At 36.8% G+C, this 18458-nt stretch overlaps 1 protein-coding gene across 2 annotated transcripts; it reads right to left on the bottom strand.

The window, feature by feature from the left end:
* Window positions 1-3728: 3728 nt before the first annotated feature.
* Window positions 3729-17759, bottom strand: rnpc3 (RNA-binding region (RNP1, RRM) containing 3). 2 transcript variants are annotated; one of them, XM_039681279.2, is made up of 16 exons: window positions 17685-17759; window positions 16391-16550; window positions 16245-16292; window positions 16057-16166; window positions 14351-14440; window positions 12129-12240; window positions 11423-11491; window positions 11097-11239; window positions 9597-9722; window positions 9297-9451; window positions 6223-6390; window positions 5799-5893; window positions 4815-4873; window positions 4519-4651; window positions 4251-4323; window positions 3729-4099 (listed from the first exon to the last, which is right to left on the bottom strand). In XM_039681279.2, exons 2-15 carry the CDS (start codon window positions 16544-16546, stop codon window positions 4255-4257), a joined length of 1533 nt encoding a protein of 510 aa, XP_039537213.2. In that variant the 5' UTR covers window positions 16547-16550; window positions 17685-17759; the 3' UTR covers window positions 3729-4099; window positions 4251-4254. The 2 variants fall into 2 exon arrangements, with proteins under 2 accessions (XP_039537213.2, XP_039537214.2); XM_039681280.2 differs by having other exon boundaries at window positions 3729-3872.
* Between the last annotated feature and the right edge of the window lie 699 nt (window positions 17760-18458).

Here is an 18458-nt window from a genome sequence, read left to right as displayed (position 1 = left end):
TTTATTTCCATGGAACCCTAAATATGATGCTCCATAATGATAATAATAAAATAATTTTTTACATTATTCTCTGAACTTTTTTACGAACCCCACCCTGAGGCACCCTGGAGGTCATCGGACGGACCCTAGTTTGAAAACCCCTGGCCTAAACCCTATCTTAGGGAATCCCTGCAGCTAAATTGAACCACCAAGAAAAACCAAGAAAAATCCATATCAGGACTTGTCTTTTCACATATTTCATGTGGGTGGGTGTGGATCACCTCTTCCAGCATGGGACAGTTGTCCTGCCTAGGTCACTATTCAGACAGAAATTATATAAATTTAAATGCAGCTCAACTCATTAAAAATGTTCTCCTTGTATTAGAGCTCTGAAGCCCTTTGATACCATCTTTGCGTTCCCGCAATAAGTAGAAAAGCACAGCCATGTCCTTTGATGTGTCCTGCTAGGCAGTGTGGTGCTGTGGGCTCATAGTAATGAACCGATGCAGCTCCTGCAGGTGAAGATCTACACAGACGTTGTCATCAATCACACATGTGCATCGGGCGGTGGGGAGAACAGGCTCTCGACCTGCGGCTCGTACCTCAATGCCACCCGTGAGGAGTTCCCATCTGTGAGATACTCTACCACTGACTTCAATGATGACAAATGCACCAGCCGCCATGGAAATATTGAGAATTACCAAGACATTTATCAGCTATAATTTCAAAAGTGATAAAAGGGCCCTTTGCAGGGAATGCCATTGGACAGAAACTGGATTTTTTATTCTCATCTCGGCGAAGCAATCAAGAGCATTTGAATATTAGTTGGGCTTCATATGATCCACCACAATAATCTTCCATATGTTTACATCAAGGACGATAACTATTAGCGATAAAGATATAAGCTGTGCTCCAAATGATGTACTATACACTATGCACTTATGCTCTTTGTACTCCACCATCTAGTGAATGGTGTAGATGTATGGACATTTTATCATCCAGCATCAGAGTCTGTTAGTATTGTTAGTATTTGCTTCGGCAACAGACTTTTGTGAGGGAAACAAGTAGTTAGTAAGTGCAAATGTAAGTGCATTTAGTATAGTATATAGTATAGAGTGCAGCAGTGGGGTTCCAGAAGTACATAAATGGAAAAATAGACATAAATGGAAAAACACTTCAGGAACCAATGCAGCTGAAAAAGGGGTTTGGCACTAATGTAGTCAATTAAAGGTGCGAAGGTTGAGTGTATGGCCGTGTCTGAAATCACATACTTACTATTTTGTAGGCAAAAAAACAGAAAGAGACAAAAGTATGCCTAAATTACTCACATACAGGGCCTGAGATTACCATCCGACCACCTGCCAAATGCGGGTGAATTTTGCTATTGGCAATTAACACTGTCAATGAGAATTAGCCAATAGCCAATGAGAATTGAGTGATTCATTAGGATTTTTACATTTCAACAAAGTCCACTATTGTGTTGGACTTTAGCTAAAATGTGGCGGCACATTAGGCTACTGGGGTAAAGAGGCCAGCTGAAACAAACAACCAACAAAAAGATAAGGATGAGAAAAAGAAAAGTAAAAGACATTATAATACAAAACAATTGGCGTAAATGGCAAGGTTCATAAGTGGCTGATTTATGACAGCAACTGTTGTTTCGTAATGTTCATGCGATCAGAAAGAAGATGAGGCCCTTTTCTGTCTACGTTTGGATGTGCGAGTATTAAACTGTTGGTGAGATGGGATGAGATAATGTAACGCTGATGTAGGCTACAGTACAATGACAGTTGCACAGATGTGTGTGCGTGTGCAACTGTGCATGTTGGGAGTTGGAAATCGGTGAGAAAATGTCCGGTACCCGGTAACTCTACCAGTAATAACAATATTAATTTAGTTCATAGTTAACGGTTCCTGAACGCTGTAACTAAAAGCTGTTAAGACCTGTCTACATGACTGTGGCAGATGTTGGTGAGCCTGGCTCAGGTCAGTTTGAGTTTTTTTATTGACCATTTCACAAGATGTAAACAACACTGGTCCAAAAGCACTTCCTGTTTCAGTTTTTTAACACTACATAAAAGCTAGGATAAAATACAACCAACAGAACATTTAAAACTGAATCAAAAAGATAAACAAACATCTTTAAGATGTTTTCTTTACACGTAAAATAAAGAAAACAGTTACAAACTGAAACATGAAGTGCTTCTGGACCAGTGTTGTTTACATCTTGTGAAATGGTCTATATAATGGAATTTGTTTACAGTAAAGAATACACAACAACATTATTTTGGTTTAATAAACTTTATTTAAACTTTCGTTTGGAGTTAAGTGCGTACACTCTTTAACGTTTAGTTTAAGTTTATTTTTACCGTTCTTTTTGTTTGTTTGACACGCCTGAGTCCCGTGAGCTGGTGCACCATCAAAAGGAGTTCGAGCCGAAACATTGGACGTATATATACGGTTCCGGCCGATGATCGGGCCACAACCATTCTGGTTTCTTCTCCGGGGGAACCCCAAGGACTATTTTGCTTGCTTTTCTTTTGTTTTTTTAACTTATAAGAAGAATATTTATTAAGTGAAGTCGTTTGATAGTATTATTTGAGGTGTTTGTTTAGGTATATTGGGTGTTTTCATATTCGTTAATTGTGTATAATGGCCATTATATGTCCGTGTATCCCCCTTTATGTGTTAATTGGTGCTGGCCATCAAGGTATAAATTTGTTAATTGTTTCTGTATATGTTTTCTGTTTACAGAAACAATTAACAAATTTATACCTTGGTTGCCAGCACCAATTAACACATAAAGGGGGATACCACAGACATATAATGGCCATTACACACAATGAGTGTAATGAAGTGAATTTTTAAATCCACCTGCCACACTGGCCGAAAAAGTTAACTTCAGGCCCTGCTCACAATAGCAGGGTTTCCCCATTCCGCGCTTTTTTTCGCGCTGCTAGGCAGTCTGGTTACCATGAACCAAATTTTCCCCTGAAAAAGGGAACCAATCACAGAACAAGGAGGGAGCACAGGCGCATTTGATAGACATTCGTAGCACCCAATAATACGGCTCTGGGCATTCTCTGGACTTTCATACTACACACATTCATACTATATAGAACATACATAGCACTCGCAAAGTAAGTGCTTATTCAAAATAAGTTCCTACTCAAGAGAGTATGCGATTTCAGACACAGACAATTTCAGACGCTTCATTTTTTAAAGATAATTTAGTGCATCATCCATATCATTCTTGGTATGAAACATGCCTGTTCAAATGGTTGCTTTGTGTGACAAAAGATGTTTTAAAAGGAGAAAATCTCAAATCTCATGCAATGTCAAGAGCATCATGATTGATCATGAAAACTAATAACATTTGGAGTCCCAAAAATCAAACCTGGTGCAATGCATCTTGAGAATCTCAGAACTACAGACTAAAGTACAATAAACAAATAACAGCTAATCTTCCAAGCCGAGCCAGCCCTGGTCACAGTCTTTCTTGTGTATTGTTTGTGTTTGTCTGAGCTCTGCTGTATTGACAGCACCATCTGTTGCTGTGCTGCTGGAAGATGAGCCGGCTGACTGATAGCGACTTTTAAATTTATTCCCCTTCACTTCAAAGGCACATGTTGTGCGTGCAGAACAATAGTGGTACCATTAAACATCAGGATCCAACCTTTTGCAACCTTGAGACAACACACAACCCAGATTAATAACAATATGAGAGGGTCTTGAAAATGGGCAGCATGAATGAAGATGCCAGATGGCAGTATTATTTCATTATTTTATTTGACTCTATTGCAAGACATTTCAACAAAATCAGTTCCTAAAAAAAAGATATATTACAAGAGATGATGATGAACTTCAGCCCAAGAGGACTCAACAGCGGTAGTCTGCAATAAAATAGAAGGGAAAATATGTGAATATTTTTTGCTTGACAGTGCTGAAGCAGAAAAACATTACTTGACATTTCAGAATTCAGTTATTATCACCTATATATTTTTTGATAAAAGCAAACAATTTACATAACTCTTTTAAAGGATATTTTAAAGGATATGAAGTAAAGATGGAGCTCTTGTAGGCTCATGATTGAGGTAATTTGATGCAACATCAACATCATCTTAAACAAATAGAAACAAAATCAAGCTTAAAAATCTAGAAGCTATAATAATAAATATTCAGTACATTTCCACCAACCCACTCCAACATACGGACAGCTTGAAAAATCGATACATATAGTGTTGTTGATCTCAAAGTGATCCTTAACCCACCAGTTTAGTGTTTTTTCCCTCCTTTCTTTGCGTCAGCAGATTCCGGTTTAGGTTTTGCAGATCTGGCGAATTGCTAAAGTTTAAGTTAAGGCATCATGTTATTTGACAGAAAAACATTTGAAATAATAAACCCTAGGTGAACCTAGACGAAAACATACAATTCCAGCATGTCTAAAACCAGCTTTGATTTGTCTCAAGTGGATTTCTAGTTCATCTATACCTGTCTGACAGAGTGTTAATGCAGAGAATGGCTGAAAACAAAGGATACCACCACAAGAGGTCTGTCGTTGAGTATATATCCATTGGTTTCCTTTAAGGCCTTCTCCGCGCTTCTCTCACTGGGGAGTTCGATGAAGGCCTGACCTTTCATCCTCCCCTCTCTCAACAAAACAATATCAAACCTGACGGGAACAAGCACACACTTACACATCAGCACATGTTCATGAAGAACTCCCCTTTATTCATTGCTTCAGAGAACAATGTTTGCTTTTCATTGGCTTTGATTGTAATTTGAGGAGTTGAGGCCTCAGACAAGGGCCTGAGGCATTAGACAGTGGTGCTTACATGTTTCTCTCTTCCTCTGAGGAGATGTCGATATACCGCCCATAGATAAACTTCAAATCCTGCGGAAAAGATGGGTTATATATCTGGTACTAAAGTAAGAATTATGAGCTGTTAGGCTGTTCTAGACACATGCTGATGAAGGGGTATGTGATCTTAAGAATTTCCTATATACACAATACAAATATATCTGGTATATTTGGAGTATACTGTAATGATAAAGAGTAGTGACATCGGTAGCACTTTATTTTAAAATCCAGTTAAAATCCATGTACGTACTATGTACTTATTATAGTAATTACAATAACTGGGTAGCCCTCAAACCGTATTCACTTTATAGCCCTTAGCCATAGCCCTTCGATTAAGTTTTTTCCATCCATTTATGGTGTTTTTTTTTTATTTTGGGGGTATTTTTGAATTTATTTACTTCAAAAAGTACCATATTTTCTATGTAAATTATGCTTGTTTTTATTTTTAATTTTTAATTTTTTTTTAACTACATTAAAATATCATTCCAATAAGTTCTTAGAGATAAAACCTAAAGATGAAGTGACTTTGCTCTCACCTGGTGTCTTATTTTGGCTTATTTTAGAATGCTCTAAATTATACAATTCCCATTCATTTCTATGGGAGCCCATTTTTGACCCAAATACAAGATTATGGAGTTTTTTGGGGGGGGGGTTTCACGCACTTAACATTGTAGAACTGACTCAAAAAAAATGTGTGAGTTCAGGAGGCAAACTTAGGAAAAGTAGGCAAGTCTTTGTACCGCTAGTATTTTTTTAAAATAAATCAAAACTATTTTGCCCACATTTGTCCAGAATACGGTTTTAGGGTTAATAACAAGGTACTGACCCTGAACCCCCCCTAAACCTAACCTTAACCCATGTAGTTACCTCATATTACCTACCCAGTACTTTATTACGCAAGATACATACGTGTGTGTGTATATATATATATATATATATATATATCCAAGATACTTACTTTTTCTTTGACTTGCTTTGCAATATTCTTAACGTAAAGTCTGCAGGTTGGTTCTCCGGGTTCGTAATTTTTAAACACAGACATTTTCTTTATCTCTGTAAATGTCAAAGAATTAGCAACAAATAAATCAATACAACAGACATACACAGTCATGTGAAGTAAATATGAAACAAAGTCGTTAAAGGAATGACTGGCTGACTTAAATAAATACCTGCTAGTAATCACTAGCAAACATCTGAAACATACAAACAGTCATATGACAGCCTGGTGTGCTATCAAATATTAATCTCCTGTTTAAAGACCGACTGCATCTTTCTTGTGAACACTCGAAGCCAAATTCTTTAGTAGAGCTTCTCGATTCTATTTGATGTTCGGTGTACTACAAAAAAGAGAGTTGCGTGCACAATTTAAAAGAGTCTCTCACCGTCTCTGGAGAGTCTTGCTCTCTCTAGCTCTCTCCTAGAGATGAACTCTGAGGGGATGTCCTCATCTTCCTCATTCTCTTCCTGCTGTCTGGGGACCTGAGCGCTTGGGTAGATCTTCCCGAACCCTTCTGAGGCTTCCTGAGCGGAAACCTCCTCGTCTGCCGTGTCTAGGAAAAAGTTATACATAATTAGAGCGTGTTTTGAACTGTCACGGTGCTCAATTCCAATCTGTTTGTGAAAGGCTGCCTGTTGCAGATTTCAATGATGACAAGTGAAAGGCGGCATCGAAGTCTTGTGTGAACACGCATCAAAACGACAAGCCTTTGACTCTTCAAAACAAACCGGAACGCACAGGATTGTTTTCTTGTCATGCAGAAAAGCAGAATCAAGTCCTGTAATCAATAACAAAAGGCACGTAAATTCAGATAAAGTGGAAAATCCAAGCCAGAGGAAAAACAGGCGAGTGTATTAATCTCGGAGGGTGACACTGGTGTGTTTACGGGGGGTCACGCTCCATGGGGTTCTCTTTCAGGTTCTTTCATAGCGCAGTTGGAGATGTCACCTGGCAGTTGGCAGTAAGCCGTAAGCAAACGTGGATGAGGAATTATGGGAAGCAGCGAGGCTACACAAATCCTCTGGAAACTTGTCTGACAGATCTATAGTGCCTAATGTGTACTAGAGCAGGAAGTGCTGATAAGTTCCCTCAGAGAGGTGGATTTCTTTGACGTTTCTCGTCATTTAAACATCAGTTGAACGCGAGTGTAATGAAAATAACTACCGGCCCTGTGCTAGTTTCTTTTATAAAGAGGGTTAGGAAAGCTCTTTGATTTTGAAAGGTCTTCATCTCTGTTGTTGGTCATAGTTAACTAATGGAAAACAAGAAGATAAAGATCGGGAATCTCAATTTGAGAGCGCTTTTATTTGCTGTGTCTGCAAAGAGTGCCAACATTAAAATAATTGCTAAGATCTATTTGCACCGAAACGTTTAGTGTGCTTTTTATTTTTGTTTGACAATTCCGTCAAATTCCGTCAATTCCGTTGCACAACGACATATTGAAATAAAACTGACATCATAATAAGGCTTAGTGCGATTGTCAGATTCTGCACAGGCTGCAATTTAAAAATATATATATGTGCTACCGGTTCAAAGTGAACCACATCATTTACACACGAGTGTCTCAGAACAGCTTGGTTAATTTACTGTGAATACAGCTGTTCTGAGATGCTGTGAGCTGCACGTGTGTAAATGAGAATATTGCGTTTCAATCAAAATCTGCCAGCACATTTGTTTATTTGCTGGCAACCTGTCAAATTAAAAACTTTTTCAAACTATGGTTTGCAGTTTGAAAATGAACAAATTAAGATGTAAATAAATACTACTAGTATTGTAATTAGCTCTGCTGGTAATATACATATATATATATATATATATATATATATATATATACGTATATATATATTAGGGCTGTCAAACGATTAATCGCATCCAAAATAAAAGTTTGTGTTTACATAATATATGTGGGTGCACTGTGTATAATTATTTTATATATATATATATATATATATATATATATATACTGTATATATATATATATACACACACGCTTGTATATATTTAAGAAATATTTTCATGTATATACTGTATATAGATTTACATATAATTTATATTATACATAAATATAAATATTTTAGATATAAATAATATTTTTCTTTCTTAATTATACATGCATGTGTGTGTATTTATATATATACAAAATAATTATACACAGTGCACCCACATATATTATGTAAACACAAACTTTTATTTTGGATGCGATTAATTGCGATTAATCGTTTGACAGCCCTAATATTTTTTTTTCAAGTACAATGGTATTATTACAATATAATTTTGTTTTAATTCATTTAATAATAATCACAATAAAATCATAATTATTATTATTTGAATTGATCAAAAACAGTGTGATTGTGGCCTATAAAACTCAAGTGGAAAGAGATTTTTTTTTTTTTTTTTACTGGTACAGTATCAGTTTTACTGTTTAACTTTATGGCTTGAGTTAGATTTTGCAAAGAGTAAACATGAGTACATCCAAATTTTTCAAGTTTTGTTCAAATAGTTAGTAGATTTCGAACTTAAAAAAAAAAGTCTGCCGAGTAAAAAGTAACTGTTTGAAAGATTTGTTATTTATTTAATTAGTTTTCTATGCAAAAGCACTTCTCAACAAAATCACCCCAATTATTCTATTACTAACCATTCTTTCCAAATAGAGCTATTCAAGTCATCTGGTGAAACCTACTGTAAAATAGAGGCTGGGTCTGTTTTTTAGTTTTGGGTTGTTAATCTTCTAAAACCCACCAGATCGTCCACTTTTTGGTGGTCGCCAAAGCAATTTTTTGTCCCGCCAAAGCCTTTTTTTAAGGTGAGTGATGTAGAATAGAATGACTGCTGCGCTTGACAGGGCGCATAACGAGCAGAGAGAGCGCGACGGACGCGCGCGCATTCTCACGTCTTCAAAAAACACGAGCGCTGTCTTGCTGTCAACATTAAAGTCGGAAGAGCACAGTTTCACGTGGAGCATTTGAAGATTTTTAGAAATTATAGACTCAATGAACAACATCTCAAGTCACTAAATTATAAAGGCCAGTCTCATATAGGCGCTTGTCTCAAATACAAGCCGGTGCAGTTCGACGATTTGGGAAAATAAAAGCTCGGACTATTTTGAAGTTTTACGGTATACTTCCAATACTTGTTCACATTGCACAAACACTAAATATTGCTATTTTGACGATTTATTGAGTTTTCTTTCCAGTATCGTACAGCCTGAATAAAGTTTCAGGGTTATCCTGACACAGGGGAGGGTCTCGGCGCCTCATGGTGAGAGCAGCTCGGTCTGCTGACAGCCCGATACATTAAACCTTCTCTCCAGCTGAGTCACTATTCTCAGGGCTAATTGCTGTGTTAATTGAGCAGGTCCGCTCAGGATGGATGGGTGAACCTGGGGCGCATTCGGTGATGCAGGCGGATAGATAAATGAATGATGGGACAAAAGGAATGGCGGGGGACCAGCAGCCTTACCTTCAGTCGCATCTGCGATTTGCCGCTCTTGATTTGGTCCGGGCCCCTCGAGGATGGTGGACACCTCAGCCGATATATGGAACTCAATTTTTTTCTGTCCTAGCGTCTGAGGTTGCTCAAACACGTCTGCTGGCTGCAGGACTGGGCCTGAGTGTCTGAAAGATACAGCACTGACCTATCAGCAAATCTCTTTGTTTGTATTATAGAAGGTGGTCTTTTGAAACTATAAGGCGTTGTTTAATTTTACTTAATTAATTATAAAGAAGCTTATGGTTGTGTGAAATGCAGCAGAGAGTTTACCCGTGGGAATCCGGTTTGGGAATTAACAGGAAATCTTTTAGTTTGGGTTTCTTTCTCTTGGAAGAAGTCTTTGCTCTCAGCGGTCTTTTGCATGGCTGATTAACAAGGCCCATCAGTCTGATCATCCTTTGTGAAACGCAGGGAGAAGAAGTGTGAAGCTATTAAACATGTATGGCTTTTGAAAGCAAGGCAAAATACGGCAATGAAACAAACAAACTTAACACTTTGCAGCTTTTAGCTGCTGCCATTCTAGAGGCTGACAATCTGTCATGAGAAATCGTGCCAATGCCGGTGACACTATCACATTTATTTTTAGGAATTTAGATTTTAGACATGTAGCGAGCACAATATTTGTTAGTAATCTGTCTGTCTGCAGGGAAAATGCCCAGAAAAATCTGGTTTATTTATTATTATTTGTTGATATTGAACATTTAATTGTACATGCTCATTTCTCATATTTTTACATTTAGGAATCTAATTAAATAAAAAAAAAATGTATCATGGAATAATACTGTTCAAAGGTTTAGGGTCAATATGATTTTTAAATGTTTTTGAAATAAGGCTGATAGTAAAAGATTAATATTGTGGAAATGCTACAATTTAAAATAACTATATTCTTTTTAAATATGTTTTAAATTGTAATTTATTCATGTGATTTTCAGCTTCATACTTGTCTGATGTCTGATGTACTTGTCATTTCTAGTCTTAAGTGTCAAATGATCCTTCAGAAATCATGATTTTCTTCTCAGGAAACATTTTGTTTTTATTATCAGTGTCAAAAACAGTTTGTGCTACTTAATATTTAGTGACAAATGTCTTTACTATCTAGATCAATGTTTTGATCAATTAAATGCATCCTTGCTGAAAAAAAATATTCATTTATTTAAGACAAAAAAAACTCACTGAAAGATACAGCCCCTTTTAATTTAGCTACTGTATTTTAGCAGTAACTGACCGAAGTACTCAGAAGGGGGCGATAGAGTTTGTTCAAATATCTGTGACATTTAAAGGAATAGATTATCTCATCATATACTCACCCTCAAGTTGTTCCAAACCTGTATGAATTTCTTACTTCAGCTGAACACAGAAGATGATATTTTAAAGAATGTGGGTAACCAAACAGTTAATGGGACCTATGGAAGTCAACAAGGCACATCTACTGTTTGGTTACCGAAGTTCTTCAAAATATCGTTTTTTGTGTTCAGCAGAAGAAAGAAAATCATACAGGTTTGCTATTTCTGAGAAACACTATTGATATTTGAAATGAACCCAAACAAACACACCCATCCCTTCTTTAAATCATCATCATCATCACCTACTTTTCGACACATTTAACATACTTTACTACTGATTTTCGAATTCCGTTCGGATACATTTCAGAACACAATTTCCTTGCATAACACTACGCTTCAGACATTATTTTGATTGCACGCATTTACTAATAATGACAAGCCACTCAAACAACTTGTAAATAAAACAGAACGAAGGAAAGCCAGCTACCTCTCTTTATCTTCCTCATCTCCACTCTCATACTCGGATTCTTCTTCACTGCCCGACGCCCCCTCCTCGTGCTCCGGCAGAGGAGGGTTCTGTGGGGGGAAGGGTGGGGGCATGGGCGGCAGTGGGCCTGGGTGCATCTCAAACTGAAACGGTGCAGATGAGTAGGTTACACCTTCATGTAGCTCATCAATATTAGCATTCAGTGAAATGCAAAGCATCAGGGATGAGGATGACTGAATTCACGCAATGCCTGACGTCATCATCATGCAACTTGAATTTAATTTAAGATAAGATAAACATTTACAAACGCGCATATACCAACTCACCATTGGCGGACGAGCGGTCACCGGCCCAAATGGGCTGGGGAGGTTCATCTTATTCATCAAGTGAAGAACCTGTGGAGGAACATGTTCATCTGATTAAGAAAGAAGTGTGTGTGAGTGTGTTGTTTTCACACACCTGGTGCTGCATATTTCTTGGGCACAAACATTAATTGTGACCCTGGCTCCATATGTAACCCAGATTTCTGCGTTGGAATATATTTAGGCTCGTGATGGCTCTAAAACGGAGCTCTGAGCAACAGATTTAATGTGTTTAAACAACCAGCCTGTTTGGCAGAAAGCTAGCGCCACCAAAAGGCAGGCCAGGAAATTTAATTATATCATGCTGTTTCACAAAGCGGTGCGGTGTAGCTTAAGGGAAAATTTTAAATACATCACTCATCCCTCCCACATGAGCGCGATATTAATACCATCAGAATAATTCCCTCCAAATATTGTGGTTTGATGTTTTAGGGACTGGACTTGATTCAAAGAAATCACATTAGTGCCACTCTGAGAGCGTTTCCCTGTCTTTTTTCCCTGATATGAACTAACAACCTGAAAGAGGGAGAGAGACGCTGGTACACAAGAGGCATATAGATGTGCCTCTTGTACATATAGGTGTGCTTGTTTACACATTCTCAACATGAACTGATAAATAAAACAACAGAAAAAGATAGGGGGGGGGAAATACTTTGTTGTCTCTACTCACTTGAACGTAGAACTTGGGTACGCTCAAAAGTGTGTGTGAAATGTTTGTCAAAATTCCACTTGAAGGAGGAGGGTATAAATATTTCAGCGTTGGATTTGTTTGAAATTTCAACCTGCGGGAGGGAAAGAAAAAAAAAGCACACATGAAAAATTGCCAGTCGTTCCAGAAATGCTACCCGTGACAAAATCCATGAACATAATGGTGAAGCAGAAATATAAATATATTTGGCTGTGTTTGGTAGATGCCCACGCCTGCATTCAGGAACAGGTGATCAGCTACCCTTAGTTAGCTACGGTTAAAGCTCCAAGTTAAAAAAAAAAAAAAAACATTTTAGATTTTTTTCATTTTCATGATTACAATCAGATTATGTAAATTCTGTAAGAACTCACTAGTTTGTACCATCATCACTTTTATTATACTGCTACTCACAGTCACCAATACTATTATATATTATTACTATAGTACTTATTATTGGCAGGCAAGATTTCAAATATTCATAATGATTTTGCAGGTAATATAAAATTAAGCTTTTAATGTATTTAAGTCTCATAAAGTCACCATTAAACTAGTTTAATGATCCTTGCCAGTATGAGAGCAGTAAGATTTTACTGCTTTTATCATTATTATTATTAATAATATTAATAATAACAATGAAAATTTAAGTATCTGCTATTAAATATAAAAATTTGTATATATGAAGAGTTCAGATGCAAAAGCCTCTAAGTGCCATTTGACATTTTCTTCTAAAATGATCATTTTTATCAAGCTTGTATATTTAAGTTCAGTGATTTCACTTAAATGGCAATGATAATTACCTATTAATTGTTATTTAAGTGAAATTACTGAACTTAAATATACAAGTTTGATAAAAATCATCATTAAAGAAGAAAATTTCAAATGGCATTTAGAGGCTTTTGCATCTGAACTCTTCATATGTATATATATATATATACACACTGATGAGCTAAAACATTACAACCAGTCACAAGTGAAGCAAATATCGTTGATCATCTCTTAACCAGGGCCAAATTGTGAACCAGGATGCGATTTGGGATGATGACAAGTCAGTGGATGGAGTGTGATGATCTGATGATCTGTTCTGCTGGGAAACACTGGATCCGGCCATTCATATGGATGTAAAATTAGACACATGCCACCAACCTAAACATTGTTGTAGACCAGGTACACCCCTTCATGACAATGGAGTTCCCTGGTGGAGTGGCCTCTTTCAGCAGGATAATTCACCCTGCCACACCACACACATCGCTCAGGAATGGTTTGAGGTACATGTGCTGGACCAACAAGTTCGATCAACAGCAGTTTTAGCTTGCAACCTACTGGACTTGAAGAATCTGCTGCTAACGTCTCGGTGCCAGACACCACAGAACACCTTCTTGGGTCTTGTAAAGTCCATGGCTCAGCGCTGTTTTGGCAGCATGCAGGCATTTTAGGCAAGTGGTCATGTTTTGGCTCATCTGTGCATTTATATCACATATATATACATACATAATAAAAACACACACACATATAGTGTACATTTGTTACAAACACATCATAATAAAACAAAAAAAATCTAATTTAGCTGTTTAAAAACATGAATACTGTGATAAAATAGTGTAACTCCAACTCCAAGATCCAACTTTGTAACTGACTTTCCCTCGCAAGCCAAATGCTTTGAATGTCAAGACTCCTTCAAGTTGAATTTGATTGCATGTTGTATCATGGAAACGGTCTGCGCCTCATTCACAGCATCACACCACTGAAAAACACGCTTTTCAAGCGACCCTGGTCTGTGCACGAGCTGCTCTAGTGGAATTAAATAAATAAAAATCTGTCACAGCTCCGCTCGTTAAGTGAGGGTGAAGTGCGGGCTCCTTGTGCAGAATTATATCTTAGCCCACGGTCTCTTTATCAAAGGCCACCTGGTGCCACCACATGGCAGGAGCAGACGGGCTGTCACTGCAGAACAGACACTATAAGACATGGGCCTGTAATTGGACATGAGACGGATGGTGACAGCCACTCGCCAACTTCCTCTCTTTCTCTTTTCGCTGTGGGCACTTCCTACAGGATTACCAGGACCTGAACTACTGACACCAGGTACGGGATGTCAACCGAGAGCATTAGGCTGTCTCAAATCTCAAGTGACATCATAAACACAGTGAATGCGTGAGGAAGTCAATGTGCTGATCAAACAAACACAGATGCGTGTGTACACCTACCCCAGACTGGGAGCAATGCTGTTGTCCATCATAGGAACATTGTGTTGTTGTTTTTCTTTCTTCCCCTTTTCAGCTTTAGCAGCCGCACCACTGAAACAGAAGAACACTATTATGGGGGGCGTTTTATTATAAATATAAGCAGTGTTGGAGGAGGTAAGGCATTACAAGTAACTATTAAGTAACTAGTGAAGTACTTTAACATTTACAACAAAATATCTGAATTACTTTTTCAAATAAGTACTTTGTTTCCCCATTTATTGACTGACACCTCTCCTGTCACAATGTTAAGAGAAATTGGAAGAACGTGCAGAGGTGTTGTGTGCGCTGTGTGAACATGATGGTTATTATAGATCTAAATGTGAGCATGTATCTATCTCTATGCATCTCATTTGCATAAAAACAGATTCAGTATTCCACAAAATAAAACAGTGAACTGCAAAATCAGAATATGCAAACCTGCCATAATTAAATGTAAAGAACACAAACATACTTTATGCATTTAATCTCACTTAAGTAATCAATGTTTTTGTTTCTGACAATCAATGATCCAATTCAACCAAACCAATCAGCAAAAATGGCTTTAGATAGATACACATCACATTTGTGTTTTTCCTATTTTTCTGCAACCCAGAATGGTAGCATAGCTGAAAGGTTGGTCAGGTGTGAATTTGCATTTCCTTGAGTCTGAGGCTAATTCATTTCACTTTTGGTGTGAAAAGGCCTTTACATTTGGTGAAAATAGAACTTTTAGTTTTTATTATTATTATTACTACACAATAAACAACCAAGCCCAGCTCAGGTGAGGAAAAAAGCATGCTAAAGTATAAAAAGTAACACAATTACTTCCTTTTTTTAGGGAGTAATATTGTGATGTATTGGACATTTCCCTAACACTGAATATAAGGGTGTTTCTTCAAATATGGACATTTTCGGTCATGTAAACTTGTAGAAATAAACTATCTTAAAACATTGTTCTCATAAAAATTGTTTTACTTGTATACTAACAATGTTCAGCAGTGTATATACATGCATTATGGGAAAATTGTCATTTTCCCTGAAACATCATTGAAATGTCCACATCATTTCTAATTATGAATTGTGTTTAATATGATAAGGTGTTGTAAATTGTAATTTTAACATAAAAAATAGCAGACTATTATGTCTTGCTAAGGCTAATTTCATACCTATAATTTTATTTATTCTTAGATCCTATAATTTTTTTCACTATTTTTTGCCATAAATTATATATATATATATATATATATTTTTTCTTCACACATTACAAGTCCCATTTTACACCAAATTGATGTAACTTTTAATACAACTTTATTGGCAAAATTGTTGGTCAGAAATAAAATGTGTAGTTTTGTAAACAATGCATATAATCAGTGTTTTTAAAATGAGTCACTTGAGTTTTTCCTGAGACAAGGATCATGCAAATCTATTCAAAAAAAGCATTTAAAAAGTAGCCAAAATAAATAGTTTAAACATGAACAAATAAATTCCAAGAGAGTTTTGAAGTGAACTATATATAACTAAATTAAATATGCTTGTTTAAATCAATCCGACACATAAAAATGTCTATATTTGAAGAAACATCCATTAACAGTACTGATAAAATATAGAAATCAGAGACATGTCAGTGTGTATTAGAGGAGGGGAGGAATAGCTGAATGTCTATTGTCAAGATTGATTTTAACATTTACCTGTCGGACACAGGTGGGTCTTTCAAAACACTGACACTGTCCTGATCTTTAGCAAACTCAACCACAAGTGTGTGACCAAGGATTCTCAGCTGATGAAGTCTGTTCAGCGCCTGTGGGTGGAGAGAAGAAATTTCGATTACTAACATGTCGAAGCCATCTCTGCCATCGCATGTGTATTTTAATTTTACCTTAGAGGCTGAGGTCTGACTGCTGAAAGTTGCAAATGCCATATGCTTCTGCAGATGACAACAAAATCAGGTCAGCTGTATTTATTCATTGCATCATTTACCCACAGCAGTTTGCAACTTTTGCACTTCCAAATCTTACGACTTACAAGTGGTCCCTTCTCTGACAGAACTCTTACGGAAGAGGCACCAAAATATTTCAGAAGATCCTCTTTCTCATCTCTGTTGAGTTCTCTGGGCAGATGCCGTACGATGAGGGTTTTGCTTTTCTTTGTTTGAACGTCGGCCTCGTCCGTCTCTGCCATGATTCTACATTCAAAGACAAACAGTTTGTTAGTTCATGATGCAAATAGAATGTGCATCTTTAAAGTGAGCAGAGGGTAAAAAAGCATGTTTTCATTATTTAGTGAGCCAAAACAAAGACTTGCTGCATTATACAAGTTACAAGTCACCTTCATTTTGATTTCATGCCCACAGCTTTCCCTTACATTACACACCAAATCCAATTCAATAATGTGCATAATACATTTAACCAAATGAATGTTCCCAATCTAAAATAAATAATAATAAATACTTGCTCCAAATTTGACCAATAAATATTTTTTTTTTCTTGAATAGCCAATATGGCAATAATGCTAATTTCTCTCACCACATCCCAATACTGCAACAGCAATAAATATATCAATCCCGCCCAGACTCATCAAAAACAGCTGAACTGTATAAAATCTCAACATTATCATATAAAAAATAAGTATCATCATTTTAGCATTGAATTTGGAATAATAATAATAACAACATGTTTTCACATTAACGAGAACTTGCGAGGGACATGAACACTGTCCATAACATAATGGCTTCAAACTGGTTTCACGAGATTCATCTAGACAGTTATTACCTTCATATTTATATATTATTAGTAAGTACATATAAAAATTAAAAACAATGCATGGGTAAATGCATTTTAGTTCTTTTTAATACTTTGACAGAGCATACTTTCTGCATAATACTGCAGCGTGTCTGTCCGGAACTGAAGTTAAGCATCTAACGTATTGTTGTTCAGGGGGAATGAAATCCTGGAAACACAATATCTGCACAGGGTAAAAAAGGACTATTTATAGTTTTATTATTTATCTGATCCTTAACAAAGACTGGAGGATACGTTGAATTCGCATTCAAAGAGTAACATGCTTAATATTGTATTCGTTAAGTTAGCTAAACAGTTTAAAAATTAGCAAAAGCAAGTTGAGAGGTTTTGTTGTGAAGTGAACCGAGCCCTGACAAAACATTAGCAGCAACAGAAAACTCGTACAGATGAACAACCGTTTCTGGTTAAAATAAAAAGAAATAAATAAAGCATTGCGCTACTAAAGAAATGTAGAGGAGAATAAAGATAATAAATGGCACAGTGATGGGTTAAGAGCGAGAGATATGAAACACACATACCCGGTTTAAATTCACCCTCTTCCGCACTAAGTTTGTGGGCGTGTCAAATGAGTTCAGGGAAATCTGATACCTGATTGGTTGTCTGTGGGTCCTTTCCTTCACTGATTGGTGCGCAAAGGACATCAGTCACAAACGGTCAATTTCCAGAAAACATTTTTTTTTTGGCCAGGAGATGGCACTGCTGGTAACGGAATTAATAGGTGCTTAACTTACAGAATGTGTTCTATGTCTATATTAAATGAGCTGTTTAATTTATATATTCATTTAATTAGTAAAAAAAATGGTATTGTTTGTAAAGTTGCAATACATATTTTTTGAATAATGTTGGTAACTGGATTGAATGGTTGAGCTTTGAATGCGGTCAACGTGTATTCGTGTCAGTGTGCCAAACACAAGCTGACTTTTATACTGTACATGCTAATGGCTTCTCTTCACTCTTCACTACTGGTTTTTCTCTGTAATGCTCATACTGTGTGGAGATCAGACAAATGTGTGTATGGCTGGCATTTAACCAAACCAAATCTTTGCCCCCCTTCTTCCTTCCTAGTCATACTGCCCCTCTGTCTCCTGAGTCCTACTTATTCAGACCTTTTTTTTTTTTCATGACACCCCTTTTTCACATTTTCAAGAATCCATATTCAATGAGCTTGAAAGATAAATGTATCATGTGGTAAGTTGGCAACAGTTTATGTTTGCCTAGGGTGGCCTACTAGTGGTATTTGGACTGATTGTCGCCATTGTGCCTTATAAAAACCCTTTTTTTGGCCAAATTTC

The sequence above is a fragment of the Pimephales promelas genome, chromosome 22 (genome assembly GCF_988280905.1).
Source record: "Pimephales promelas chromosome 22, fPimPro1.hap1.1, whole genome shotgun sequence".
In the NCBI taxonomy this organism is placed as follows: Eukaryota; Metazoa; Chordata; class Actinopteri; order Cypriniformes; family Leuciscidae; genus Pimephales; species Pimephales promelas.
This window is presented reverse-complemented; position numbering and strand designations above follow the sequence as displayed.

Excerpts from the sequence above, each read along its gene's own strand:
- rnpc3 (XM_039681279.2), bottom strand. The coding sequence starts at position 16,546 with ATGGCAGAGACGGACGAGGCCGACGTTCAAACAAAGAAAAGCAAAACC. Across the intron at positions 9,452-9,596 it reads CCCAAACCGGATTCCCACGG|ACACTCAGGCCCAGTCCTGC; the intron begins GTAAACTCTCTG and ends TGTATCTTTCAG. Across the intron at positions 5,894-6,222 it reads AGCAAGACTCTCCAGAGACG|AGATAAAGAAAATGTCTGTG; the intron begins GTGAGAGACTCT and ends TGACATTTACAG.